Source organism: Coenobita brevimanus, chromosome 20 (genome assembly GCF_032717465.1).
Source record: "Coenobita brevimanus isolate Jiangsu-jjx chromosome 20, ASM3271746v2, whole genome shotgun sequence".
NCBI lineage: Eukaryota > Metazoa > Arthropoda > Malacostraca > Decapoda > Coenobitidae > Coenobita > Coenobita brevimanus.
In genome coordinates, this window is record NC_136973.1 from 24,502,583 (window position 1) to 24,530,201 (window position 27,619).

At 43.0% G+C, this 27,619-nt stretch overlaps 1 protein-coding gene across 1 annotated transcript in view; it reads right to left on the reverse strand.

The window, feature by feature from the left end:
- LOC145391943 (uncharacterized) overlaps nucleotides 1–12,070 on the reverse strand; it is a 41,094-nt gene extending 29,024 nt beyond the window's left edge. Inside the window, exon 1 of the mRNA XM_080266433.1 lies at nucleotides 11,102–12,070. Coding sequence (XP_080122559.1) covers nucleotides 11,102–12,070 — 969 coding nt within the window. The remainder of the gene's footprint in view (nucleotides 1–11,101) is intronic.
- Between the last annotated feature and the right edge of the window lie 15,549 nt (nucleotides 12,071–27,619).

Below are 27,619 nucleotides of genomic sequence, written 5' to 3' on the forward strand. Positions count from 1 at the left end.
ACAGTTCCCTGACTCTGGAAAAAAAAAATTAAAGTCCTAACTGCTCGAATCTCTCATTATCCCTAAGCCTAACAATCTAACCTAAAAGAAAAAAAAAAGAATCGAGGTAAGAAAAGAACGATGGTCTACTCCACCACAGTGTACTCGATTTGACAACATGCAGCTTCCACGCCTCATCTCTCCAAAAGCTGGACAAACCCTCAACAACTACTCCTTCCCTGTTAATCAACCCAAAATTACATCATCATAGGTACTGGTAGAAAAGATAAATACGCAGGTACAGTCCGGAGAGACCTGGAAGAGTACGCCTGACTCCATGTTCCCAGCCAGTAAAGGCAAGGACAAGACGTGTTCAGACAGAAAACAAAAAAATGAGTATATACAATATATACACCACCACCCATCATCTGAGTACTGCAACCTCTCAGGCGGTCTCCAAGATCTTACACTAGGCATATCTCTTCCTCTTCCTCACTGGTCAAAAACTTGTGATCCACCGTACTCTATAAGGCATCTCTTTCAACATATCTTTTGACCTTTTCAGCTGCCCTACTCAAGATGGTGCCATCAAACACATTTTCTAACTTATAGGCTCTACCCTACCTGATAACTCTGACAATCTTGTAAGGACCCTGCCATTTGCTATTTAGCTTTGATGCCATACCATGCATGCACTCTTCGACATAGATCCAAACTAATTCACCTGCTTCTAGAGAGCTATTGCTACGTGCCTCATTTGCCCTGTTAAAGTATCCTGCTGTCATCCGACGTTGTGTCTCCTTGAGCATCTGTTTGACATCTATTTTCTCCTCACAGTCTTCATCCAGTAGGCAACTGCAAATCTCCTACCTCGTAATTTGGACAATGACCATAAAAAGCAAAGAATGGTGATGTACCTAGGGACATTATGCACTGCTTTGTTCATGCTTTCTCAGTGTCAGCATTAGGTGCACAGGCCACGATATTCGGGTGTTAACTCAACAGGTGCCAGTAGTGTCTTTGGGTCCTATGTGCTCTCTCAATAACTGAATTTCCTCGGGGGATGGTAAGGTAGACAGAATCCTTGCTTAATCCCGGATCTCCTACAAAAATCTCTAAACTCTGCACTGATGAATTCTCCTCCATTGTCCATGATGACTACCTGCGGCTTGCCATACCTACAGATGTCCTTCTTAAATTCTTCAGCCTCTGACGTTGGTGGATTTTGTACGAAAGGGAGTATATACGTAGGTACCTAGAAAAATGGTCTATCATCGTGAGACAATACCTGTGACCACTCCTACTATTATGTAAATCTGTGAGATCTATTCGCAACTCTCTGACCATTATCATCTACTGGTGGCAATTCCTTAAAATGGTGCACAATCTTCCCGTGACCTTTGAACTGCTGACATGACTTGCATGATTTAACAAAATGTCCCACATCGGTCAGTAGAGACGACCAATAAAAAAGCTGTCTTGCCTTGGCTGCCGTCTTGCATTCTCCTGGGTGTGAAGGGTTGTGAACAACTGAACAGGTAATAGCAACTGAAGACTTAGGTACTACCAGGCACAACCTCGACTTTCCCATTTCTTCTCTTTTGGACATGCAGAATCTCCTCATTCATTTCAAAAGCGTAAATGGGACCAGATTACCGGACAACTTCTCTGGGTAACTGACCTCCTTCTAAGTCCTGGATGCCACCTGCCTATGCCAAATTGGGTCTGCTATCTAAGCTACTCGGACCTTTTCTATCGTGCAGGCCCTAACCACCGAAGTACATGGTTAGGTTGAGTTACATCTGAGGCCTCCTCGATTGCTCCTACTGGTCTACTCAAAGCATCTGGGACATAATGATTCACACCCTTTTTATACTTTATCACAAAATGGTAGTCTCTCATCTCCAACAAATGACGTGACATACGTGTGCATTTAGTCTTTTTCTGTAAAGATGGTGGTTGTAGTCTATGGTCAGTGACGATGGAAAAGGGTTTGCACCATAAATAGTGGCTGAAAAATCTACCAGCCACTCACTACTGCCATAGCTTCTTCCTTGTCCTATTCTAGAGTAGGTATCTTTTTTCGGCGGGGGTAAGTTTCTTTGAAAAGTATCCAATAGGTCTCAAATCTTTCTCGCCACTCCAGCTGCATAAGAGCTGCGCCAATGTGCGATCGCTAGCATCTGTGTGCAACTCGAACGGTTTAGTTAAATCTGCCTTTACTAGTACTGGAGCTGACACATAACTATTGTTTAAGAACTTAGAATGCATTCTCACCTCCTCTGACCATTCAAATTTTGCATCCTTCCTAAGCAAATTAGTGAGAGGACTGGCAATGGCAGCAAAGTCAGGAGATATGTTTACGATAAAAGTTACATGCCCACAAAGCATCTCACTTCCTTGGCCTTCATTGGTCGTGACATCTGTTCAATGGTTTCAAGATTCTTACCTGACTCAGGGCGTGCTCACTTTCTCCGACACTACATGTCCCAAGAACTTAATTTCTCGCTTTATGAAAGAGCATTTACTAACATTCAGCTTCATTCCAAACTTGGTTAATCTGCCAAAGTAAATCTTCAGTAGGTCTAGCATCTTATCGAAATAGTAAGCCCAAAACACAACATCGTCTAGGTAGTTACGGCACCAACCTTCTCTAACTAAAGGGGCTAACACTTGCTGCATTTTCCTCGTGAAAACTGCTGGACTCACAGACAATCCTAAAGGTAAGCGCTTGTATCTGAACAAATTAACTCCATCAGAAAAAGTTGTCAAGTCTCGAGAGCTCTTATCCAACCGAACTTGGAGGTAGGCGCCTTTCATAGCAAGAGTGCAGTAAAACTTTTTCCCAGCACTTTCCTCTACTAATTCATCGAATCAGGGTAGGGGTTGAATATCTATCTTGACCTTCTTATTAAGAGCCCGATAATCAATACACATCCTTTTACTGCCGTCCGGCTCGCTGAGTAAGACTATGGGGGCTAAATATGCAGCGTTCGATTCCTCAATCACATCCTTATCAATCATCTCATCGATCATCTCGGAAATTATCTTCCTTGCTTGCTCAGGATGTCGATACAAGGGCATACACACGGGTTCAGAGTCGATAGTATCAATGTGGGCTTTAGGTACTTTAAGGGTGCCAATTTCCTTCAGACCAAGAATGAACAGTGCATTATTATCCAATATCACCTCTTTCAATTTGTCCCTCTGTGACTGAGACAAATGTACCCACTTCAGCTTTCTGAGAATTGAATTAAGCGCGGCACATCGGTCACTCCCATCCTGTGCCTGATCCATGTGTGGTAACAATGCATTATCTACCCGAACTGGTGCCACTAGGTCACCTTCTGCCTCATCTACTGGTTGCACCAATTCAAGTGGACTTCTGTCCTGTTCTTTGGGGATAAGTAAAAGTAATCAACTTCGACTGCGTCTAACAACATGAGTACGTCCCTAACACTTGTCACCTGGGTTTAGCTTCACTGGTCCCTTGGTTATATGTGGCAATGGGTAAATAGCATGTCCCGTTCTCACTAACTCTCTTTTCTTTCAACAATTGAGGTGCTAATGAAGCTTTACCCCTGGCCTTCTGAAAATTTACTAACTTGTAAGACATCTCCAGGGTTTTCCGTCCTTCTACTTGCAATGGGTACTGACATCAATGTCTGTGCAGGTACCACGGTCCCTACACTTCACTTGTACTAGCTCTCCTTCTGCCTTTCTGTATGGTTGGTCTGGAACTTTATTCCGTTCACTGTCTGTGCAAAGCTTATTTCGGACCTCGTACTGCTGACCAACCCCAATGCATCACCTGACCTTCACCGTCCCAAGTGAAAATCGCCTACAACAATTAAGTCCGCACCCATGAGCACTTTGGTTGACAAATAATAGTCTGGGACCACTACAAATCGCTGCACACCCCATGCACTGTGTGTCGGGAGCAATAAGTCACTACCCAAATGGCAGAAAGCCTGGCCAACAACAGTTAACTTATGGTTGGATACTAGAATGCCATGAACATTGGCACTTGCTAATCTTTAATCCTAATCTATTTGCTGTACTTTCTTTCATCAGTGTTGCTACACTACTGAAGTATCTACCAAAAGCTGAAACCTGATACTGTCCCAAAATCAAAGAGTATCACTGGAGTGTCTACTTCACTTCGAACTTTTCAAACTTCCTCCACCTCTCCATCTGAAAGGTTCTGACAGCCCTCATTCTGTTTCTACATCCTGTAACACACTACAAACAAAAATGACTGGCACCCTGCATTACCTCAGGGGCCTCCTAGTCATTCCTAGGCGGTTGTGAGTCTGGATGTAACTGAGAATCCTGCTGTGGGGAAGGGAATTAGCTGTTGCGGGAGATGTACTTGGCACGCTTCTGTCTGGTTCTCTACTCCAATTTAGAGTCTACCAGGGCATCCCTCATGTCCCTTCTAGATTGGCTTTCAAACAATCACAACAACTTCCTCGCTCCTGCGTTTCCTTGGACAGTTCGCTATGTCCATGTTTACTGCCATTTGAACACCTGACCCACAAGGCCACATGTGTAGGGTCTAGGTTTAAAGGATACCTGACAAGCAGTATGGGTACTTGAGTCACTGGATGAGCGTTGTCCACTGGCACAACTGGAGGTGTGATTCTAGTAGGGGGCTGGACATAATTAACATCAGACACTTGTTCATCCACAACTTTTGCCACTCCTACGCCACTGTTTATAACCCCTTTCTCTCTCTAATTCTGAAATAAAGGTCTCCTCCATTCCCAGATCTTTAACCCCTTAAATGCTTTGGCCGTGTACAGTCGTTCCCCCCCGAGTGGCGGGGTTGTATCGCGAGTCTGAGTACCTGTAGGAAAATATTCGCCAAAAATCAGAGATTAACCCTAGAACATTATACTTGGTATGGCCAGATGAGTACTTACATTCCAGCAGCTTTCTCCCAGAAGACAGGTGTTGAGCCTTCGTGGACCTACCCAAGGACTTGTGGAGACTTGCAAAGTTGGGTAACCAAATCTTCACTTTCACACCTCCAGCAACCCGGTTTTCCCCTCTACCACAGCCTCATTCTGTCACAGTAAACTTTATACTACAACGTAAGGGTAGTTAGGAATCCGTATTTGTACAATAAGCACTGAAAATAAGGCTAAAATCAACGGAGCATACGGCCGACATGCAGTGCAGCGGCGTGGGGTCTTCGTCACTCAACAAACATTTCCATTTTCACAGCTAAAAACATAGTATACCACATTATTTTCAATCCATATTACTTCCCAAAAGATCACCACGGCACGCTTTTTCTTTCTGCACTTCACGCCCGTCACTTTATTCTCATTCCCGTCGGCCGCTTGCAATGACTCAGGAAGAGCTAGAACTCGCCATAATGTCACTTTGAAAGCCTGCGGTAAACTGACGCTAAACAGGGGCAAACCGTGAGAATAAAGCTAGTGTTACAACTGGGAAACAAAGCGTTTCCTATTAGCATAAACTGCTTGTGAGAGGAGAGCGTAGATTTACAGTTCTGAGCACTCAGAGCGCTGCCATGTATCCACAGCCAGGCTGGCAGGGGCCGGGGTGGGGGGGGGCGGGGGAAAAACGCGATACTTGGCAACAACGGAGGTCAGTGGTACAAGGTCCAAGTGTGCTTTAAAAGTAGCTAAAGGGTGGTGGTACTGATAGACAATACAAGCTGGAGCCTGCCTGCCCACGGTTATGCAAAATTTACTAGAATCGCAAACGCGACGGCTCCGCCATTATGTCCCTTTTTGCCGAAGCGTCGCAAACGCGACGCAGTCCCGCATTTAAAGGGTTAAACAACTCTAATCGTTCCCTAACTTCCTGTGAGTACATTACGTAACACAGCTTTCTTCCACAACTGCTCCACATTGGGAGGGTTAATATGGGGATGTTCTCTACAAATTGCCCTGAAGTTACTCCTGAACTGTCTAACAAAATCTCTTAGGTAGATCCTCAAAGTTATACTCCACTTGGGCTAGCTCAAGGAATGCATCAGCGATCCCCTCGGGACCTCTGAACTCTCACTAGTCAACAATGTCTTCAATGTCCCCAGTTAAGTACCACCTGCCTCAAATAAGCTTAACTCTCCCAGAACATATGTACGCAAGAACTCTGTGTCCATACGAGTGAGTGCTACCGGCTTCCACTGCTCAAAGTTAGCAGTCACTGACTCCACCTGCATCAAAAAGTGATCCACCAGGGTCCTAGTATGCAAACCATACATTTCACTCATCTTTGCTTAGAACATCAGCATCCTTAAGCGCCCGGTTCACACGAGCTGAATCGCGGCCGTTTTCTTCGCCGAGTTTGCGGGGGAAAAATGCCGATTTTCGGCATTTTTCCCGAGAAAGGTGTTCACACGTACGAGGGACTGAGTGGCAGGAAGCAGCGGCTTAGCGGCAAGTTTACAAACAAAGATGGACACGCCGTACTGCGTACCAGGTGTGCAGCCCTTGCCACTTGCACTTTTCTCTACTTCCAAGATGAGCACGTCACGCATCTGGACTCGTCCGTGACTGTCTAGGAGAAAAGAAGAGAGTGTATTACAGGCTGGTAAGGGAGCTCAGCTTGGAGGATCCCCAAACTTTAAATGGGTGGATCCTGTCTTAACAAGACCCAGTACCACCACTTGCTGGGGCTTGTTGACACCCTTCATTAGAAAAACAAAATATGCAGATGAGGGAACCACTGTGATTGCTGGAGAACGGCAGGCATGATGGATAAACTTGTGTTGGCCACGCGTGATGGAAGTCGAAATGGTGGTACTGTAAACACACAAAGATGTCCGAATTCTGTCTTCGTTCCCAGAGCTTTGTCTTGTTCGGTGCTTCCATTTTAATCGGCCCGGCAACCTTTCTCCCTGATTCTGGCAAAAAAAGACCCGACATAAATCGGTCTCTCCATCACCCGGCAGAAAAAAAGTTGCCATTGAATTCTCTCTACCGGGAAGCAAATTCCGGCCAAAAAACTGCCGCGATTTTGCTCGTGTGAACTCGGCCTTTACACTCTAATACTACCGAATTTCCTGATAGCTCTGCATACCTCCTACAGGCAAATTTGACCACTATGGAGTTGACTATGCCCTAAATGGATTTTCCAGACTTAACGGGTGTGTACTGTGATGGACCTCCAACCTTGGTCAGGGTGAGTCCGGGCGGGACCTAACATCTCCACGCAGCGTTCTAATACGCTCAAAACACTCATCAATTGCGGAGGGGTTCCTGTTTCACCCTCTACTCCCTTAGGCATTTCAGTTTCAAGGTCGGATTAACTTTTCTACACGGGATTCCATCATAGGAATTATACAAAGCGTGAGCAACCCCAGGAGGTGAATGCTCAATTACTAAAATGCCACCAACTGCAACTTCTGCGGAGCAACTCCCACGAGGTGAATGCTCAACTGCAACACCAAAAATAGCACACGCTACAAATACACACATACATTATAAAACTACATATAAAGATAAGTAAATATACCTCTGAGAACTATGGGATGAGATCTTACCTTAATTTAATGTTAAATTACCATCACATTAATAGGCCATCCCAACTCTGAGCCACCACTTGTACTGTCACCTCTGCGATCCAGACTTTTACATGGTCAAAGAGGCAGAAATCAGAGTCACTATTGATGTCCAATGTGTGCTGAAACGGTCGGGAACTCAGACTGATGGAGACTCTCCCATTGAGCGGCCTCTTCGGCTGCGTTTCATTACATTTCAAGTGGCCAAAGTTAAGAGTGGTAGCATGCCAAAATGACAGGGCCAGTCTCCAACTAGGCCAACCCAAGCCCTATCCTTCGCAGTTTCCTCAGAATGCTTCTAAGTTGCACATTAATAAACTACTAGGTAAGCTCTATACCACCAGTTCTCAAGGGTTATACAAACAATAAAGTTTGACTGGGAGGAAATGTGTATTAAACAAGACCAAAGGTAGAAATCTTCCCCAGCTACTTCTGCTTTACAGATTTAAACATGAATCACTTGTTGCACATTGTTTCAAAAAATATATCTCCTATATGGTCTCTACTATCAAATCCACAAAACTTAGCTCCTCTGTCTTCGGTCCAATGTGTTTCTTCATAATCGTTCCCACTCCCCTAGAGCACAAATGTTCACTGGTCCAATCCTCTGCCACTCCCGACCCAATAACTTCCTCCACACTGGGACCTTGATCTCCAAACTTGAACTCTGACTCCTACTCCACAGGTACTTTGACCTCCACACTTGGACCAACGCTAGAAGTTAATATGTATAATGAATAACTATTCTCCCAAATGCAAGTAATCCCTTCATATGAACAGGAAAGTCTCATAATAAAGAAACATGAGTTACAACACTCAGCATCTTAAGTAATAACAGAATAACACATGGCACTACAGACACATAGGTCTGCTCAAAATAATACTTATTGTAGGGATAACATGGAAGAAAAAGTACTATAACAAATACAGTAAGCATGAATAACTGTAACTCTAACCATGAAAATCATTACTGCATCAATATCACTGTGCCTCACAAAGTAACTACGTGAACATTTACTCACAACATAGGCCTAATAAATACTGAATTGCAAAGTCATTTCAACACAATAATAAAAATTCACAGTCCCCAGGCACCTGATACTTGGCCTACAAAAATCACACATTTATCTGAGGCTCAGACAGAACTCTGTAGCTATCATTCTCTTGCTTCAGTTACACTAAATAATAATATAAAGTACAGTACACAAATATATGGGAAATACCTCACTATTCAGCTCACAATACCAGAGTGGAGCGGGAAACTCAGGACTCGCTCTTCCAATGGCTAATAGCGTCCCCGTTACACTTCCTGAGGAATGACAACACTTGATTCTACCAGAGTCCATTTCTTTATTTCGTCAATATTATCACTCGTGGAGTATCACTATTCACGCTTCAACATATCAAACATCATTAATATCAAATTACTTACAGAATTCCTTGGAGGGGGGGGGGGAGGATGACGACAGTACCGACCATCTGCCACCTATCACGGCTGGTGAGCGAGTGAGACACACCAAAACTGCATGACGCAAAGGGGGAGGGGGGGATGACGACGTATGTAATTTAAGATTTTTATTATTACAGACTCGTGGTAGACTCAATGTGATGTCTTTCCCCTTACAATTGCTTACCTGAAAAAAATGACTTACTCTAGTCACAATAATTACTCACCAACACCTCTCTCTTTATACTCTTACATCGAAAAACAATGAAAATCATCGTGCCTTACATCACTTTGCGCACGCGTACATTATGCTGGATTACGCGACCAAAGGCATACGTTTCCATCTCACTCGAGTTTTTATATTATAAAGAGACTTAATACTAGTAATTTACAGTAGGAAAAAAAAGTTACTTAGCAACTAGGTAACTTAATCTATGTTCTGGTAATGTCCCCATGGAAACAGCCATGCCCAGGCCACACTCTCTCACTTAACCGAACTTTTGGTCATATAAAATGAACTAGATACAACTCAATATCACTTCCGGGCACTACAGGAAGTGAAGGAGGAAGGTAAAGATGAAGTGTGACAATAGTAGAAGGTCTGACTGAAGTAGACAGAGCAGAAGCTGGAGGAGTGGAAGACACAGTAGGCGGGGAGGGGAAGGGGAAGAAGTTGAGGCCACAGTCAAAGGGAAGCCCTGGGTCATCAACATAATCAGGTGAGAAGTAATTGTATCCATATAATGTGAACTGGCAGACTTCACCACCCCACCCCCACCCACCATGAAGCCCAACAAGGGGAGGCTGATGTTGGGTCCAACTCACCCAAGAGCCCCAGGGATAGCAGGAGTGGTATATGCGGACACGGTTTGGTGTTGGTTGGCAGCTACGGGCCAATGCAGTGCCCACCAAACAGGGCCTGCTTGACCCTAGCCAAGGTTGACTGAGCCAACACATGATTTGCCTGGCAGGTCCACACTCGGCTGCCCGTGTTATGCCAACCCACCTACTAAAGGAGCATGTTGCCCACGGCAGGGAACTGCACCCTGCCCCATGGTGGACTCAACTCCCAGATAGTGGGGCGCAAGCAATATACGGGTTGCCACGCACGGCAAACGTGGGGAGGAAGCAGTCTCGCCCGAAATGACAAAGGGGCGGAGGCTAGTATCATCACTAAAGGCCTCCACTATTTGATGATGACAGGGGAAAAGGAAGGAAGAAGCAATAGGAAAAAGAGCATTGCAAAATAAAGTTGAAGCAGTGACAGGGACCCAAGGAGAGGGGAGAGGGCAGACTAGAGACCCCACCATAGCTCCGCCACTTGTCAAGACCCAATCGATGTCTCTGAAGCCCCCCCACAACAACAGCGAGCAAGGAAACGGGGGGGATGCCTGGTTAAAGCCTGATTTCTTCTTCAAGCTTTGTCACATTTATCTATCTACCTATTGCCAGACGCCTTAATCCCATACAGGGTGGCCACAAACAAATCGCCTCCATGTCGCCCTGTCCCCCGCCATTTCACTGCCCTGCTCCCAGCTCACACCTCCCTCCCTCATGTACTTCTCCACTCCGTCCCTCCACCTCATCCTCGGCCTCCCCCTCCCTTTCTCCCCCTCCACCTCACTCACATACACTCTCCTCATCAGTCTCTCACTCTCCATCCTCTCCACATGGCCACATTTATCATAACTATATAATTGTTTTCACACCCGAATGAACTGTCAGGTGCCAAGAGAATAAAAACTTTTTTTTTTTCTGCACAGTTTTCCAGTCATGATATTTGAAATTTTTTCACTCCTGAACTGATACTGGAGAGAACCTATAATAAAGCCATTTACCCCATTCATCACACTTGAATTTCTTCACTCCTTAATGAATTAAACAGTGTTGGATGACATCAACTGAGTCATCTGTTTACCACATTAAGCACACTAGAAACTCTTCCCTGCACAATGATTTAATAGGTGTGTGGTGAGACTGCTTCTCTGACCAAACTGTTTTCCACAATCATCACACTTGAAATTCTTCACTCCTGAGTGAACTGATAAGTGTCTGGTGAGATCACTGTTACGTGCATATAGTTTACCACATTCATCACACTTGAACTTCTTCACTCCTGAATGAACTACTAATATGTGACGGGTGAGAAAAACCTTCTGTGCAAATAGTTTACCACATTCATCACACTTGAAATTCTTCACTCCTGAATGAATTAATAGGTGTTTGGTGAGATCACCCTTACGTGCAAATAGTTTACCACATTCATCACACTTGAACTTCTTCACTCCTGAATGAATTAATAGGTGTTTGGTGAGATCAATCTTCTGTGCAAATAGTTTACCACATTCATCACACTTGAACTTCTTCACTCCTGAATGAATTAAAAGGTGTTTGGTGAGATATTCCCTCAGTGTAAATCGTTTACCACATTCATCACACTTGAAATTCTTCACTCCTGAATGAATTAATATGTGTTTGGTGAGACCACACTTCTGTGCAAATAGTTTACCACATTCATCACACTTGAAATTCTTCACTCCTGAATGAATTAATAGGTGACTAGCGAGACCATCCTTATGCGCAAATAGTTTACCACATTCATCACACTTGAAATTCTTCACTCCTGAATGAAGTAACAAGTGTTTGATGAGATATCCCTTCAGTGTAAATCGTTTACCACATTCATCACACTTGAAATTCTTCACTCCTGAATGAATTAATAGGTGTTTGGAGAGATCACTCTTACGTGCACATAGTTTACCACATTCATCACACTTGAAATTCTTCACTCCTGAATGAATTAATAGGTGTTGAGTGAGACCATCCTTCTGTGCAAATCGTTTACCACATTCATCACACGTAAAATTCTTCACTCCTGAATGAATTAATAGGTGCTGAGTGAGACCATCCTTCTGTGCAAATCGTTTACCACATTCATCACACTTAAAATTCTTCACTCCTGAATGAACAACTGCATGTTGTTTAAGACTTTTCTTAAAAGAAAATGTTTTATCACACTCCAAACATCTGAACTGCTTAACTTCAGCTGAGGACACTGCATCCAGGACAGTCTCATTGTCACTGAGGAACATTTTGTCACTCATCTCACATTCTAACTTTACATCTGTTTCTTCCTTTCCAACTTCCATTATTTTGTCATCCACCTCACACTCTAAATTTACATCTGGTTCTTCCTTTACCATCTCCATTATTTTGTCACCCACCTCACACTCTAACTTTACATCTGTTTCTTCCATTACCACCTCCATTATTCTGTTACGCACTTCACACTGTAACTTTAGACCTGGTTCTTCCTTTACCACTTCCATTATTTTGTCATCCACCTCATACTCAAATTTACATCTGGTTCATCTTTTGCCACCTACACTATTTTGTCACCTACCTCAGACTCTATATATCTTTACATCTGGTTCTTCCTTTATCATCCTGTCATAAGATTCCCCCAAACTCTCTTAATTCCTGCCACAAACTAGTCTCCACTGAACAATACTGCTGATACAAAGGTCATTATTACAGAACAATAACTGCTTCTGCACTTGCAAGTACTATGTAACCATATTTTCAAATAAATAGTTCACTGCTGAGTTTTAAGCTATTAATGCAGTCTAAAAAACCACTGGGTTCCATATTTTACCAGTCCTTATCCAGTGTCTATGCAGTGGTTGTAGTAAATGCAAAGGATATCACAACAGCTAAATGATCCTGGATCAACTCCTACCACTCATCCAGTGATTCATACTTCTTACAATGAAAGATATTATGAACAGTGAGTATAAGCTACATATATTTGGAAGAGGCACCTCATGTAGGATGTACAGTACTGTACTGAGACAACACAACATGTGCCTATATAATGTCAACACTTTACCATGTATATATTACTCAGGTGGCTCTCTGATGACCACACTGTTTAGCTGTGCTTTGCAGAGTCAATTTCAGCTGTGGACCTGCAACAAGAGCTGCCATTAGACAAGAATCTCTATGAATTTAAAAACACTGCCCAGTGAGCCCTCATTTTGCATGTATCTAGTCCTTAAAAAAAAAAATTAATTTGCATTTCATCAGGTAAGCTTAGTAGAGAAATCTGAAGAAAGTGTGAGGTCATTAATGTAAAGGACTGGTTATATGAGTGGGAAAGTGAGGCTGGTATGGCAGAGTAAGTGGCAGCAGAAGTGTTAGGCATGGTAGGTAATTTAGAAACAAGAGTGGTCAAGGATGAGACCAAGCTATGATGATAGTGATGACTTCCAGGTAGTTAAGGGATGATGCAAAATTAAGAAACAATAACAGGAGTGTGTCTATCTATCGATCTAGAAAAGGGAAAATGTTCCCCCGAGCTAGACCTCACTAGATCATATAGCCCTGCTAGGTAAAAAGAGGGTGCTACCCCTCCCGGCATGGCAGCTACCAGGCGTGGTTCGAACTAACGACCCCTGGTCCCAAGTTTGACACTCTACCACTGAGCCACCCTACCCCCTATATCTATCTAGAGCCAAACCATAAACCCATAAGGGGTGGCCGTTTGTCTCCGAGTTAGTGGTTTTACTAGTCCAGCGTATAAGGCAAACAATCGTTCACTCTTTCAGGAAAACACCAAATTTTGCACAGTTGTAGAAAGGACCCAGACAATCATTTTTTGAGATGGACCTCCAGAATCTTGGGCCCCTGATGGTCACCATCTTGGATTTCAAAATGGCTGCCTTTCAACCCACATTTTCTTCGATTACTCCAATAATATGATAAACAGAAACATAATTCCTATGGCTAACCCCAGGTTTTTAGGGTCTGTCACTTGAATGGAATGATTTTTCTGACCTGGCAAAGGTCAGCCATCTTGGATTTCAAGATGGTCGTCTTTGAACCCCTATTTTCTTCAATAACTTCAATACTATGATAGACAGCAACATATTTCCAATGTCTAACCCTATGTTTTCAGGGTCTGGCAATCCAATGGAATCACTGTCCAATCTGGAAGGTCAGCCATCTTGGAATTCAAGGAGGCTACCTGCTGAAGCCGATTTCTGTTATAACTCTGATACAATGGCAAACATCTATTGAATGTCTTTTTGATGAAATTCAGATATTAAAACAATGTCCATCACAGTCACATAATGACGTACATGGCAAGTTAGCCTTGTAGTACTTGCAGTTCCCTTCGCAAGCAGTTTTACAGTGCCAACTGATTGATTCTGAGCAGGTGTTCTGGACAACAGGCAACTTTGTCTATACAGGGTGCCAAGTACTGTTGAGTTTCTGCCAACCCCAGCCAGATGGTGATGGGAGCTCTGGTTGGGAAACTAAAGCTTGGCCCCAAACATGTCCATCCTGGTACTATGCTCTTTTGGTATGTTCCTCAAGAGCATCAGCTGTGGGGGGAACGTGTTCAATTGTCCTTGCCCTCTTTGGGAATAAGAACCTGTGCACGTCATTCACAGACTTCAAGTCCATTGTCCTGTCATACACCACTGCCATGAACCATTCTAGTTTGTGGAGTTCACCGGAGACAGATGCAGGTTTGGTAGACAGAGCATGAAAACTGGCTGTGATGTCAGGAAAGACCTCCCATGCCTTCCAGGCTGTCATCTTACCTTTGTTGGCAAAGAATGACAGGGTATCACAACCCGTGAAGGCAAGAAAAAAGGCCAATGCCCTGCTTTCCTGCGCCCAAGAGCTGATAAAGCTGGTACACTGCAACCGCTACCTCTTTCTGCCCCCAATCCACCCAGCGATCTCACTCAACTCTCCTGCCCAAAGACCCCAACACCCGCAGATCCAACTACAGTACTTTAGCACCATAAATCACTGTACACATACATGAACATACCAACTGACATAACTCTTGTGTGTCTTGTAAGGTGGGCTTGAGAACAAACTTGCAGTCTCTGAACTGAAAGAAAATGGTATAAATGTACTTCATACTCAATTTTGCAGAAATGGCCTCTCATATACTGGTATGTGGAAAAGGACAAAGCAAGTTGGGCTTTTATATTTCAGTATTGGGCCAAGCAAGTTGGGCTTTTATATTTCAGTTTTGGGCCAAGCAAGTTGGGCTTTTATATTTCAGTTTTCAATATTCACTTTTTACATTCATTATGTTTATACCTACCAACAGCTGGCTCTGAAATCATTTTCCAGTCAGATTATTCAGAACATTAAGCCTGATTAGAATGATAATGAAGTTAACTAAGATAACTGAAAATGTGATACAGCTTCATGGCAGTACCTTCTTTTCAATATGGGAGGCAGCAGCTGATGTAAGTCAACTTACTAAAAATGTATATTTAGGGTATTTGAAAATCCAGTAAGAACAGACCTGAAACAGTCCTGGCAATGGTTGTGCTACATGATAGATCTCTAACCCTAGTAAATACAAGTGGTGTGTTTGAGTATAAACTTCACAGAACTGGGCCGCCATCTTGGACTTCAAGACGGCCGACACCAGATGAACACGAAAATGATTCCAATGAAAAGGTAGGGTTTGCCTTGAAATTTTCCGTCTATCTTTTATAGCCTTGCATTATAACAAAAGACCAATTTCAGCCAGCAGCCACACTGGACTAAAGACGACCTCTGCCAGGTCCAACAATGATCCCACTGGATTGCCAGACCCTGAAAACATAGGGGTAACCATTGGAATTTTGCTTCTATTTATCATATTATTGGATTTATTGAAGAAAATATGGGTTGCTAGGTAACCATTTTTAAATCCAAGATGGCAGCCACCAGGAGGGCCAAATCTGGGGGTCCATCTCGAAAAATGATCGTATGGGTCCATTCTACACCCGTGCAAAATTTGGTGCTTTCCTGACAAAGTGAACGATTGACCTGATAATTTGGCCTTAGCCGCTGGACTATACAGGGAGGGGCAATAACCGTCCACCAACGTACTTGTTGACAGGTAGGGAACGGGTGGGTTGGTTATACAAGGTCTGTTCAGGAAGTATCCGACTGTAGGCTCTAAAAAATAAACAACTAACCCGTTTAGCTAGGACACTATCTCCCTCAAGTAGGCCCCTTCTAACTTGACACATATAGTCCAGCACTCTTTCCACTGCCTGAAATATTTTTGAGAGTGGGTTTTCAGTATCTTCTGCAGGAGTATATAACAGACATGTATATGTACAAAGGAAAAAGGGAAATAGATGTGTGTGGTAATCACAGGGGCATTTGTTTTCTGAGTGTAATGGGAAAAATATATGGTAGGATACTTACTGACAGAGATAGGAAAATAACAGAGGAATTATACTCTGATTTTTTTCAGCTGATGATCCACTTTCGTGAATGTGGCACCTGTGCACTCCTGCCACGTGATTGGTTGGTTTAAGTTTCATACCTGAAGTATCATATTTACAAAACACAGTTGTACCTAATATTTCAATTCTCATAAATGGTGTTTTGCAGTGTCACTGTACTATACAACAGACATGAAACGAGTATGTATCTGTGTTTCACCCAAACGGACAATGAATTTGAGGAAGTTGAATTTGAATTGAAATATTTATTGTTGTAAAAGGCACAGAGCTGTTGCATCTCTAATAAATAAATATATATACTTATGGATATATATACTTATGGATAATATGGGTGAAGGTATCGAAGCAATGGAGTAAGTGAGATCCATAATAAAGTCTGACATCTTGCAAGACGAAACAAATTGTTTTTGTCACTATACTATACAAACAGACATGAAACGAGTATGTATCAGTGCTTCACCCAAACGGACAATGAATTTGAGGAAGTTCCTAGAGAAGAGAATGTTGCATGCCTTCATGGATTTGGAGAAAGCATATGACAGAGTGGACAGACAAGGAATATGGAAAAATAATAAGAATATATGGAGTACATGGGAAGTTGCTGAATGTCGTTGAAGAGTATGTATGAGGATGCTAAGGCTGCAGTGCGTGTGGATAGTGAACTGGGTGAATTTTTCTGTATGAATGTTGGATTGAAACTGGGATGTGTCATGTCTCCATGGTTGTTCAATCTGTAAATGGATGTGGTTATAAAAGAGTTGCAAGGAAGGGCAGTGGATGTTGGAGCAACCCTAATGAGAGAGAGCATCATTTGGAAACTTCCTGTACTGTTGTTTGCAGAAGTGAAGACGAAGGGGAACTGCAAGGGTTGGTGAATGAGTCTGGGAGAGTGTGTCAGAAACGAAATATAAAGGTGAATGTTGGGAAGAGTAAAGTTATGGTGTTCGAGAGAAATGAAGTCACAGAATGTACAGTGAGGCTGGGTGAGGAGGAAATGGAAAATGTGAGTGCATTTAGGTACCTGGGTAGTGTGACGAGTAAACATGGAAATTTAGAGGGTGAAGTGCTTGAAAGGGTGCAGCAAAGAAAAAAGGTTGCTGGTTCTCTGAAAGCAGTGATAAGAAACTAGGATGTGAGCATGGAAGTGAAAAAGTTACTTCATGACAGTATTGTGATACCAACTTTAATGTATGGAAGTGAAGCTTGGACCTTATTGGAGGGATGCAAATAAAGAGTGAGAGCAGTGGAAATGAGTTATCAGAGAGAAGCAAGTGGAGCTACATGGAGAGAGAGACTGCCAAATGAGGACGTGAAGGCACATTGTGGTGTGGATGTGGATGTGACAGAAAGCATTAGGAGAAATACACTGAGGTGGTTTGGCCATGTGGAGGGGATGGAGAGTGATAGACTAATGAGGGGAGTGTATGTGTGTGAGGTGGAGAGGCAGGCCATGGATGAGATGGAGGGATGGAGTGGAGAGGTATATGAGAGAAGGGGGCATGAGCTGGGAGCAGGGAAGCAAAATGGCGGAGGACAGAGCAACATGGAGGCGATTTGTTTGTGGCCACCCCTTGCGGGATTGAGGTGTCTGGCAATTGAAAGACAGATATCCAAAGCATAGTTAGTTTTAATTAGACCATAATTAGCATAAGAAGTATGTTGGATATATGGGAAAGGGTTTTGAGTTTCAAGTCTGGAATGGACTTTGAAGGCTTGGACTCAGACCTACCTGACAGGCCCCAGGTGCAGACTGCCAGGGGAGATCAGGCCAGAGGACTGATGGAGACAACCTGAAAAGAATGGATAAGTGATACCTAACTTAGTGATTTATGGTGCTACCTCATACTTAACTCAAAACCCCTTGTATTTTTTAATGTCTCCAAGTTAGAGTTAATAAGAAAAGAAAACCCACGTTGAGTTTTATTTTCATATTACGTACTCTGTTTATGAATAGCACTTTACTCCAGGTGGTCACTCTGGAGCAGAGCTTCTGAATTTAAAATGGGGTTAACCTAGGCCGAGAGTTCCCCAGTCAAACACGTAGCATTTTCTGGAACTTAGTTTGAGAAGGGAACTAGGACAAGGTGTAAGGTCAAACTGCGCCCCAACACATCTTCACATTCCCTATTTTTGCACTCATATCGCCAATCACAAACACTGTCTCATACCTCTCAAACTTTTCCATTCACGTTTCCACATTTGCCCAAAACTCTTCTTTCACTCTGCTTGCACAATCTTGCTGTGGTGCACACACACACACACACACACACACACACACACACACACACACACACACACACACTGAAAGAGAAGAGGCAGGAAGCAAAAAAAAAAATGAGGAAAGATCAGAAGAGAAGAACACATTTTTTTTACAAAGTAATAGGATTGCACATACGGAAGTGGTACATAAACAGGAGGGAATAAAAAGGAGGAAGGTAGTAGGACCAAGTCATGACAAGTATATAAACAAGATGATTAAGTTGATGTACTCAAATGTGGATGGAATGGTATCTAAATTATTAGAGATGAATGATTATGTCAGAGAAAATGAACCACATATAATATGCCTAACTGAAAACATCAAGGATATCAAATGACATACTAAACTTAAAGGAATAAAATATATGGAGAAGAGATAGAAACTTAAAAAAGGAGGAGGAATTATAATATTAACTAAGAAAAATCTAAAAGTCAATGAAATAAAACTCGATATACCCTCACAAGTAGAACTGATTGCAGTAGAGATCAACACATCTGAAGGGAAAGTAATTGTAGCCAATTTGTACATGCCACCCTGATCAAACACATGGGAAAGAGACGAATATGAGGACTCTGGCAGAGAGTAAAATTCAGAGTTTAAGAGCATTACTACATAAAATGGAAGAGAAATCAGAAAGAATTATACTAACTGGAGATTTTAATACAAATACAAATTGGACTACTCTACATATAATAAGCCAAGAAAGCTGTTGGGACCAAAAGCTCCTGGATCTTGTGCAAGAGTTTTTCCTAACACAACATGTGAGGGAAACCACCAGAAAAAGAGGACTCGATGTACCTTCAATGCTAGATCTCATATTTACTAGGCAAGAAAAATGATATTGACAGTTTAATATATCACCCTCCACTCGGCAAAAGCGACTATGTAGTACTAAATTGCAACTTCAGGATAGCATATGACATAGTTAAGAGCAATGAAAGTTACAAAAAGAGCCAAAACTATAAAAAGGGAAATTATCATGACCTAAAGAAGTATTTCTTAGAAGTTGATTGGGAAAATGAGCTTAGAGGACAAGATTTAAATGCTGTATATAAAAAATTCTGTGAATTTTATGAAATAGGAGTCCAGAAGTACATCCCACAGCACAAAGAAGCTGATAAGAAAATACAGAAATGGTTCAATACAGAATGTAAAAAATCAAAAGAAAGAAGAGATTTGTTGTGGAACAGATACAGAAGACTCAACAGTGAAAGGGCATATAATAATTACAAACAGGCAAGAAACGATTATACAAGAATAAGGAGGAAGCCCAAAAACAGTTTGAGGAGGATATCATAAATAAAAGTAGTGATCAACCAAAGCTATTTTACAGCTACATCAGAAGCAAAACCAAAGTAAAAGATATACAGTAATACAATCCATTACGGACGAGGGAATCACCTATACACAAGAGAAAGATATTTGTGAAGCACTAAATAATAATTTCCAATTAGATTTTACAGAAGAAAAAATTTTGAGAGGGACTATGTGGAACATGCATCCCCACACATACTACCAGATATACAAATATCAGAAAAAGTAATACAGGAGGAGTTAAGTATATTAGACAGAGGAAAAGCAAATGGTCCTGATTAAATTTCATGTTGGGTGCTACGAGAATGTGCAAAGGAGTTAAGTAAACCATTATTTTTAATTTTCAAGAAATCCTTGAGTCAAGGTATACTACCTGATATTTGGAAGAAAGCAAATACTGTCCCCTTATTCAAGAAAGGGAATAGACAAAATCCACTCAACTACCGACCAGTATCACTGACCAGTGTTGTAAGCAAGGTATTAGAAAGGTTATAAGAAAAGCTTGGGTAAATCATCTAGAAGAACACAATATGATAACAGAAAGTTTGGTTTCAGAAAAGGAAAATCATGTGTTACTAATCTGTTGAGCTACTATGACAGAGTAACAGACACAATACAGGAAAGAGAAGGATGGGTGGACAGTATCTATTTAGATTTCAAGAAAGCATTTGACACAGTACCACACCAAAGACTTTTATGGAAACTGTACCATCAAGGAGGAGTTCGAGGCAAACTGTTTTGTTGGATGCAAGATTTTCTCATAAAAAGAGAAATGAGAACAGTACTAAGGGGAAACTACTCATCATGGAAAGAAGTGACTAGTGGAGTACCACAGGGCTCAGTGCTGGCACCAATCATGTTTTTAGTGTATATAAATGATATAAACAGTAACACTGGAAATGAAAGCTATCTAAATATGTTTGCAGATGATGCAAAAATACAAAGGAGAATTACTAACACAGACTCTTGTAAAGAGCTACAAGAAGAATTGAATAAACTTCATGAATGGAGTAATACATGGCAAATGGAATTCAATGTGGACAAGTGTCATGTAATCAAGTTTGGTAAAAGTGGAAAAAGACCTGATTGGGATTATACGTTAGGAAATAAAACCCTACACACATCAGAGAGAGAGAAGGACCTAGGTGTGATTATCAATAACAGACTATCTCCGGCTGACCACATCAGTGACAAGGTACGGAACATGTATACACTGCTTGCAAATGTGAGAATAGCATTCACATACATAAATGAAGACATGCTAAGAAGGATAATAACATCATTCATCAGACCAACCCTGGAGTATGCATCAGTAGTCTGGGAGTCATCTCAAAAAACACACAGACAAGATTGAAAAAGTTCAAAGGGCCGCTACAAGATGGATACCAAGCTTAAGGGATCTAAGCTATGAAGAAAGACTAAATAAACTGAATCTACCAACACAACAGGAGAGAAGGAAAAGAGGTGACATGATAATGCTATATAAATGCATATCAGGGATGGATTAAATAGACATAAATGATTACTTAACATATGGGGAAGCATCAGCAAGAGAACACTGCAACAAACTGCATAAGAAGAGAAGTGATAAAGACGTGAGGAAATTCAGTTTTCCAAACAGTGCAATTGATCAGTGGAATGCACTACCGGATGAAATGGTGTGTGCCAAAACAATTCACAAACAGTAATCCCTCTAATATCCGAACGCCCAATATCCAAACATCCCCACTAACCAGACATAATCGTCCTGGGATCCAATATTCCCAAAATGGTCCGAAAACCGCAAAAAAAAAAAAAAAAAAAAAAAAAAAAATTCCCACCCGTAATTTGAACTTGGCGCGCGGGGCGCGGGACAGCTTTGTTGTGGCGCATTATTCTTCCAACGTCCGACAGAGCGCCCCTGCATCCTCCCCACTTTCCGCCTGTCTCTCGTCGCGAGTGCACGCTCATCGTCATGGCTGCCCACGTGCTCGCTTTTGTGGTGGTGCCTCACCTGCTGCAGGCACTCCTGCTGCTCTCGTGCCTCTTATTAGTGTGTGTGATGATGGCCCCGCCGCCTGAGAAGAGGAAGAGAGTGGTGTTGACTCTGGAGAAGAAACGGGAGATACTGGAGAAAGTAGATGAGGGGTGGTCTTCTTCCCGCATCCTCCGCAAGTTCATCCTGACCCAATCTACTTTGTTCGATATCAAGAGATCCCGAGACAAACTCATGCATCTCGTTGAGAAGCAAACGCAACGTGGAGAGGAAGGTGTTGTTTACTCCCAAGTTTGCTGAAGTCGACCGCTCCATGTTGATTTCGTATCGACAGCAACGTGCTGCTGGTGTGATGGTACATGGTACGGAGCTGAAGGCTGCTGCTAAGAAGTTCGCCAGGCTTCACGACGCCCTAGACTTCAAGGCATCCGAGGGTTGGCTCTTCGCGTTCAAGTTACGACATGGCCTTATCAACTGTAAAGCCCATGGCAAAGCTTTGGACGCTAATGAGGATGGAGGTGACGAGTTTCAGCACAAGGTGAAGGGCTTGATCGACAGGGAGGGCCTCACTCTCGGTCAAGTCTACAATGCTGACAAAACTGCTTTATTCTATCGCTCTTTGCCAACGAACACTCTAGCCGAGGAGATGGAGAAGTGTGTACCTGGCTGCAAGCTCTCCAAGCAATGGATATCTGCTTTGTGTTGTGCCAATGCTAACGGCATGCACCGGCTTAAGCCCATTATTGTTGGCCGTGCAAAGCAGCCTCAGTGTCTTCGTGGGGTGATGGATGTCCTTCCTGTCGTCTGGTACCATTCTTTGAAGGCATGGTTTACAGCCCAGATCTTCAAAGACTGGTTCCACTGCCACTTCGTCAAGGAGGTCATACATTACCAGACGAAGACACTGGGAATCCCGCGCGACCAGGTAAAGGCCCTCCTTCTCCTCGACAATGCACCTGCCCACCTGTGCGACAAGGACTTGGTGGCTGAGAATGGCCGGATTAGGTGCATGTTTCTGACACCTAATACGACTGCTCTCATCCAACCAATGGACCAAGGAGTGATCGTGGCAACAAAGCGCCTATACCGAAGGAAGTTCCTGGATGAGGTGATGGTTGTTTTCGAGGACGAGGACGAGCGCAGGGAGGGACGGGACACGCGAGGCCAGCGGACTTTGGAAAACCTTCGCTGCTACATCAAGTCTGCAATCTACAACTGGGCCAGTGCATGGAAGGAAGTCCCTGTCAAGACTCTAGAAAATGGTTGGTCTCGTCTGCCTCTCGGAACGGATGTGGAGTACGATTTCCTAGGTTTTGACGTGGATGACTTCAATGCACGTCTACATACGCATGGCGACGATGTTGATGTGGACGATGTGCGTGAGTGGTTGGATGACGACCAGGGCGATCCTGGGTATCAGACATTGTCTAATATCGAGATCGCATCTTCAGTTGCAGGTGTCAGTACCCAGCTTGAAGATTCCGACGAGGATGGCGACGATGATGCGGACTCCTATCAGCATGACACTACTTCAGCCATCCCCAAGCTGAGCGCACTCCAGGAACACCTAGAGTTCGTTCTCGACTACCTGGAACACCCGGACTGCGACAGGGAGATGGGGCCCTTGGGACTCGTAGAGGAAGTGCGTGCTTTCAGGCAGCACATCATCAATCGTCAGAATCATCGTTCCTTGCGTCAATCAACGATTGACAGTTTTTCAGGCCTGAGACCCCCGCTGTGCCCAGCCCTGACTCCACTCAGTTGCCTCCCCAAGACAGGCCCTCATGATCCAAGCCACAGCCCAGCACATCAGCCAAGGTGGAGTCACTGCTCGACGTGAGTTTGCGTCTGTCTTCAGAGTCGTCTGCAGTGGGTACGTCATCACCAAGACCCAGCGATGCACCCCTAGGTCACCTGCCAGTGATACTCTCGGACTCTGACAGTGATTAAACAGCAAGAACTTCTCCACTAGACCACACGGGAATTTACAGTGTTGTGCAGTGAAAAAAACAGTGCGTTGTGTTAAGGACTTACAGTTGTGAGTGAAAAGACAATTTTTTAACCAAATTTAACGTAAATAGACTTGTTTGTTTTTGCTTTAGAAAATGGTTAGAAGAGTGGGAAAAGTTAAAGTGCAGAGTGCAACACCTAGTAAGTTACAATGGAGCATAAGTTAAACAAGAGCGCGCACTGTGAAGAGAACGGACTTCTGAGTGCGATTGACTAAGTTCAGTGCAAGACTTCAAGAACAGTGTACTGCAAGTGCTTCAGGTAATCCTTCTTACTGTCAGAGTCCGAGAGGAGGCGGGTATTCATCGAGATGGCCATGGACTTGCTGTAAGTAGGCAGAATGTTTCATACTGTACTCTACTGTATTTTCCATACTATACTTACCTCAAACACCTCATTTCACTCTTTGATGTCCTTTATTGGTGTGAATAGGGTGTTAGGAGCTATGCATGTGCAGTAGGAAGGTGTTTTTCTGAGTTAGGCTAGGTTAGGGTCCATAAGTACCAGTCCAGGAGCCAGGGACTTGTAAGTACCCAGAATGTTGCATATTGTATGAACCTACCTCAAAAACTTCATTTTACACTTCTTTTGCATTTATTTCAGTCTTTTATGTGCCTTATTGGTGTAATTTGGGTCTTAAATAGGTGCTATGCATGTCCAGAGGGAGTTGTATAGGTGTTTCTCTGAGTTAGGGTCCATAAGTACAAGTCCATAAGCTGGGGCCCAATATCCGGACCTGCCTATGGCTCTATTACGTCGGATATTGGAGGGATTAGTGTATTTAACCCCTACACCGCGGGCATGTTTACCGATGTTTTGCGTGTGCCGCGGGGTTATTTGGGCTCCGACAGACTCTCAAAAAATATTTGCCAAAAATCAGTTATTAGTCCTAGAATATTAAAATTAAATATGCTTATGGCACATACCTTCAGCTTTCTCCTGGAATGTTTGTTGAGCCTTCGTCAGTTACCGTAGGACTTGTGGAGACCTCTGAAGTTGGGTAACGAAGTCTTCACTTTACACTTCCCGACAACCCGTAATATGATTACCACAGCCAGATATTAACACTATAAACACTACTCTATGATTTTCAAGTAGTTTGGGATCCATACTCCAAAAAAAAACCCACTGTGAAAGCATTGAAAATTATGAGCGCGTCTGACCGTCGCACTTGCGCTAGTTCGCTCTTGGTACTCTGTCATTTATTATTCATAAAACCCCTCACACTTTATATTTCTATTACTATATAACACTTATATATATCTACAGTCTTTATCCATAAGTTTCCTTCAGTAGTATTAGTTTATTGTCACTGTAGGGATTCAATTTCTTTCAGTAAAATACGTAGCATTCACTTTCTTGTCCCGTATACTAGCATTGAGAGTGAATGTCACTTTCATCTTCACTCTCATAACTCATAGTATTCAGACATGCTAGAGTGAAACTTTCACTTTCATTACTCCTAGGGTATATACTCGTATTCTTATAATACTACTCATTTACATTTCTATTTACGTTCTCTATTTTATTTACGTTATTTACATTTCTATCTTATTTACACTGTGTTATGCACTGTCGCTTGAAGTAATTTATAAAACTATTTTCCATTGTTCACGTATATTTACATTCATTACTTTCACTTGCTGTTTACACATTATTTACACATTATTTACAATTCCACTTGCACTGTTTTACTCAACAGAAAGCTCGTAGTCACTCTTTTATCAATTGTCAGCCCTTTACCTCTTTCCACACGAGGTTTAGTAGGGGGTAAAGGTCACAGGGCCCTTTGCATAGGGGTGAAAAAGTCCCTGAAGTCAGCAAGAGGAAACAGACATACCTCCACTTCGGAAGATGAGAGTGAACTGATAGGGGAGGGCCGGGTGGAGGCCTACTTAGGGGATATTCAGTACTACCAACATTAGCTCTTGAAACAGCTATGTATAGCACTGAAATGATTGGCAGGAAATCTAGACAATACATTATAAATTAGGTAGTTCCAGGTGAATGTAAATATCACTTAGGCTTCTCCCTTCCCTCCTTATATGTATATTTATTACGAAAATAGATTATACGGCATATTTCAAGGGGAAAAAAACAGCGAAAATTAGCGAACGAGTGCACATGAGGTGTTGTCAGGTGATAATTAGCCAATTCCAGGTGTATGGCACACTCACTTACCTTACTTCTTTCTTGTATATATTATTTGGTATAAGAATAGGGCATAGGGCTTATTTCAATGGATGAAATCAGTGAAAAATTCCAGGGAAGATTTACTTAGCGTAGCACGGCCGGGCAGGCGAGAGGATAGGGTAATGGAGGGGGGGTAGGGAGGGGAGTCAAGAACGGGGAGAAATGGCTAAATTGTCAACAATGGATGGGAATACAGATGAGATTAGGAGTGCTGACTAGTGTTGGACATTGGCAGTACTGATAGATGATACAAGCCCCCACTTGGAAGCCCGGGTGAATTCAAAATAACACAGAATCACAAAAGTGACGCCCCGCGGTATGATCCCTTGCTCCCAAGCGTCACAAAAGTGACGCCCTGCGGTTAAGGGGTTAAGGATATGTACGATAAATATGGTTTAAGACACGGGACAGTACGAGCTTGACTCATTCCTGTAAAGATACAATTAGGTAAGAACACACACACACACACACACACACACACACACACACACACACACACACACAATCGCCCACATTTGTAATCCTACTTTTAAACTTATCCACACAATCCTTGAACCAACTGAACAATACTCTTTTGCATTCTCCTTTCATCTGTTGTACACAACAATACATACTCCATCTTTTGTTCTCTCATTCTCACCTATTCCCGCACATATACCCCATCCATATTCCCACTCTCTGAACCCTCCATTTAGTCTCAGTTAAACCACATATGTCTACTTTTGCACCATCAAGCACCTGGACAATCTCCTTCTCACCCCACCAAACACACCCCTTACATTAAAAGTCGCAATCCGTACCATGTCCTTTGCTCGGTAGTTAGTCGTCACCTGTTGGTCAGACCTGGTCTGATGCTTCTTCTTTGTATTTTTAGGCAGTTGTTTTCCGGGGAGGGGAACTAACCCTCTGCCAATCCACTTGCTGGCATGTAAGACACATGTGTTGGCTGGTTATAAAGTTACCATCCAGCGTATCAGATGATTTCCTGGTTTACAGGAAATCACTTGGCTTGCCACTGAATGCAGAGATACTCCCAAATAGATTACCACTACAGGTTTGTGACAGAGGTTTTGGGGGCATTTTAGGCTTTACAGTTGAGGACACCCTCCCTAACCCCACTGAACTGGACCTGGAGCAGTGGCATCTTCTCTGTGGGTCTACCCTCAAAAGCTGTCAAAGCAGAGGAGGAGGACAGCATGGGGGTCAAACCACCGTAAACCTCCCCGGCCCCTCATGGGGCCCAAGAACCTGGGAGTGGCTTCGGTCTCCCGGAAAAAGTACTACATCTCTCAACACAACACACACAACTACACCATTTTTTCTACACTGAGAAATGACTCCCCGGTGGTCATTTCTCGAAGACTTCTTCTAGTCGGGGACATTGAGAGCAATCCAGGACCTGCCAACAAATACATATGTCCAACATGCTCAAAACCTATCACTTCAAGCCAACAAATAAAGGGTTCAGTTCAGTGGAATTCCTGCAAGAACTGGACCCATTACACCTGCACAACACTTGCATCCAGAAAATAATAGTTACACAAACACCTGGACCTGCTCCTTATGCTCCTTCCCCCCACCCACTAACCCCCCCACCAACCCCACTCCTACTTCCTCCAAACCTCCT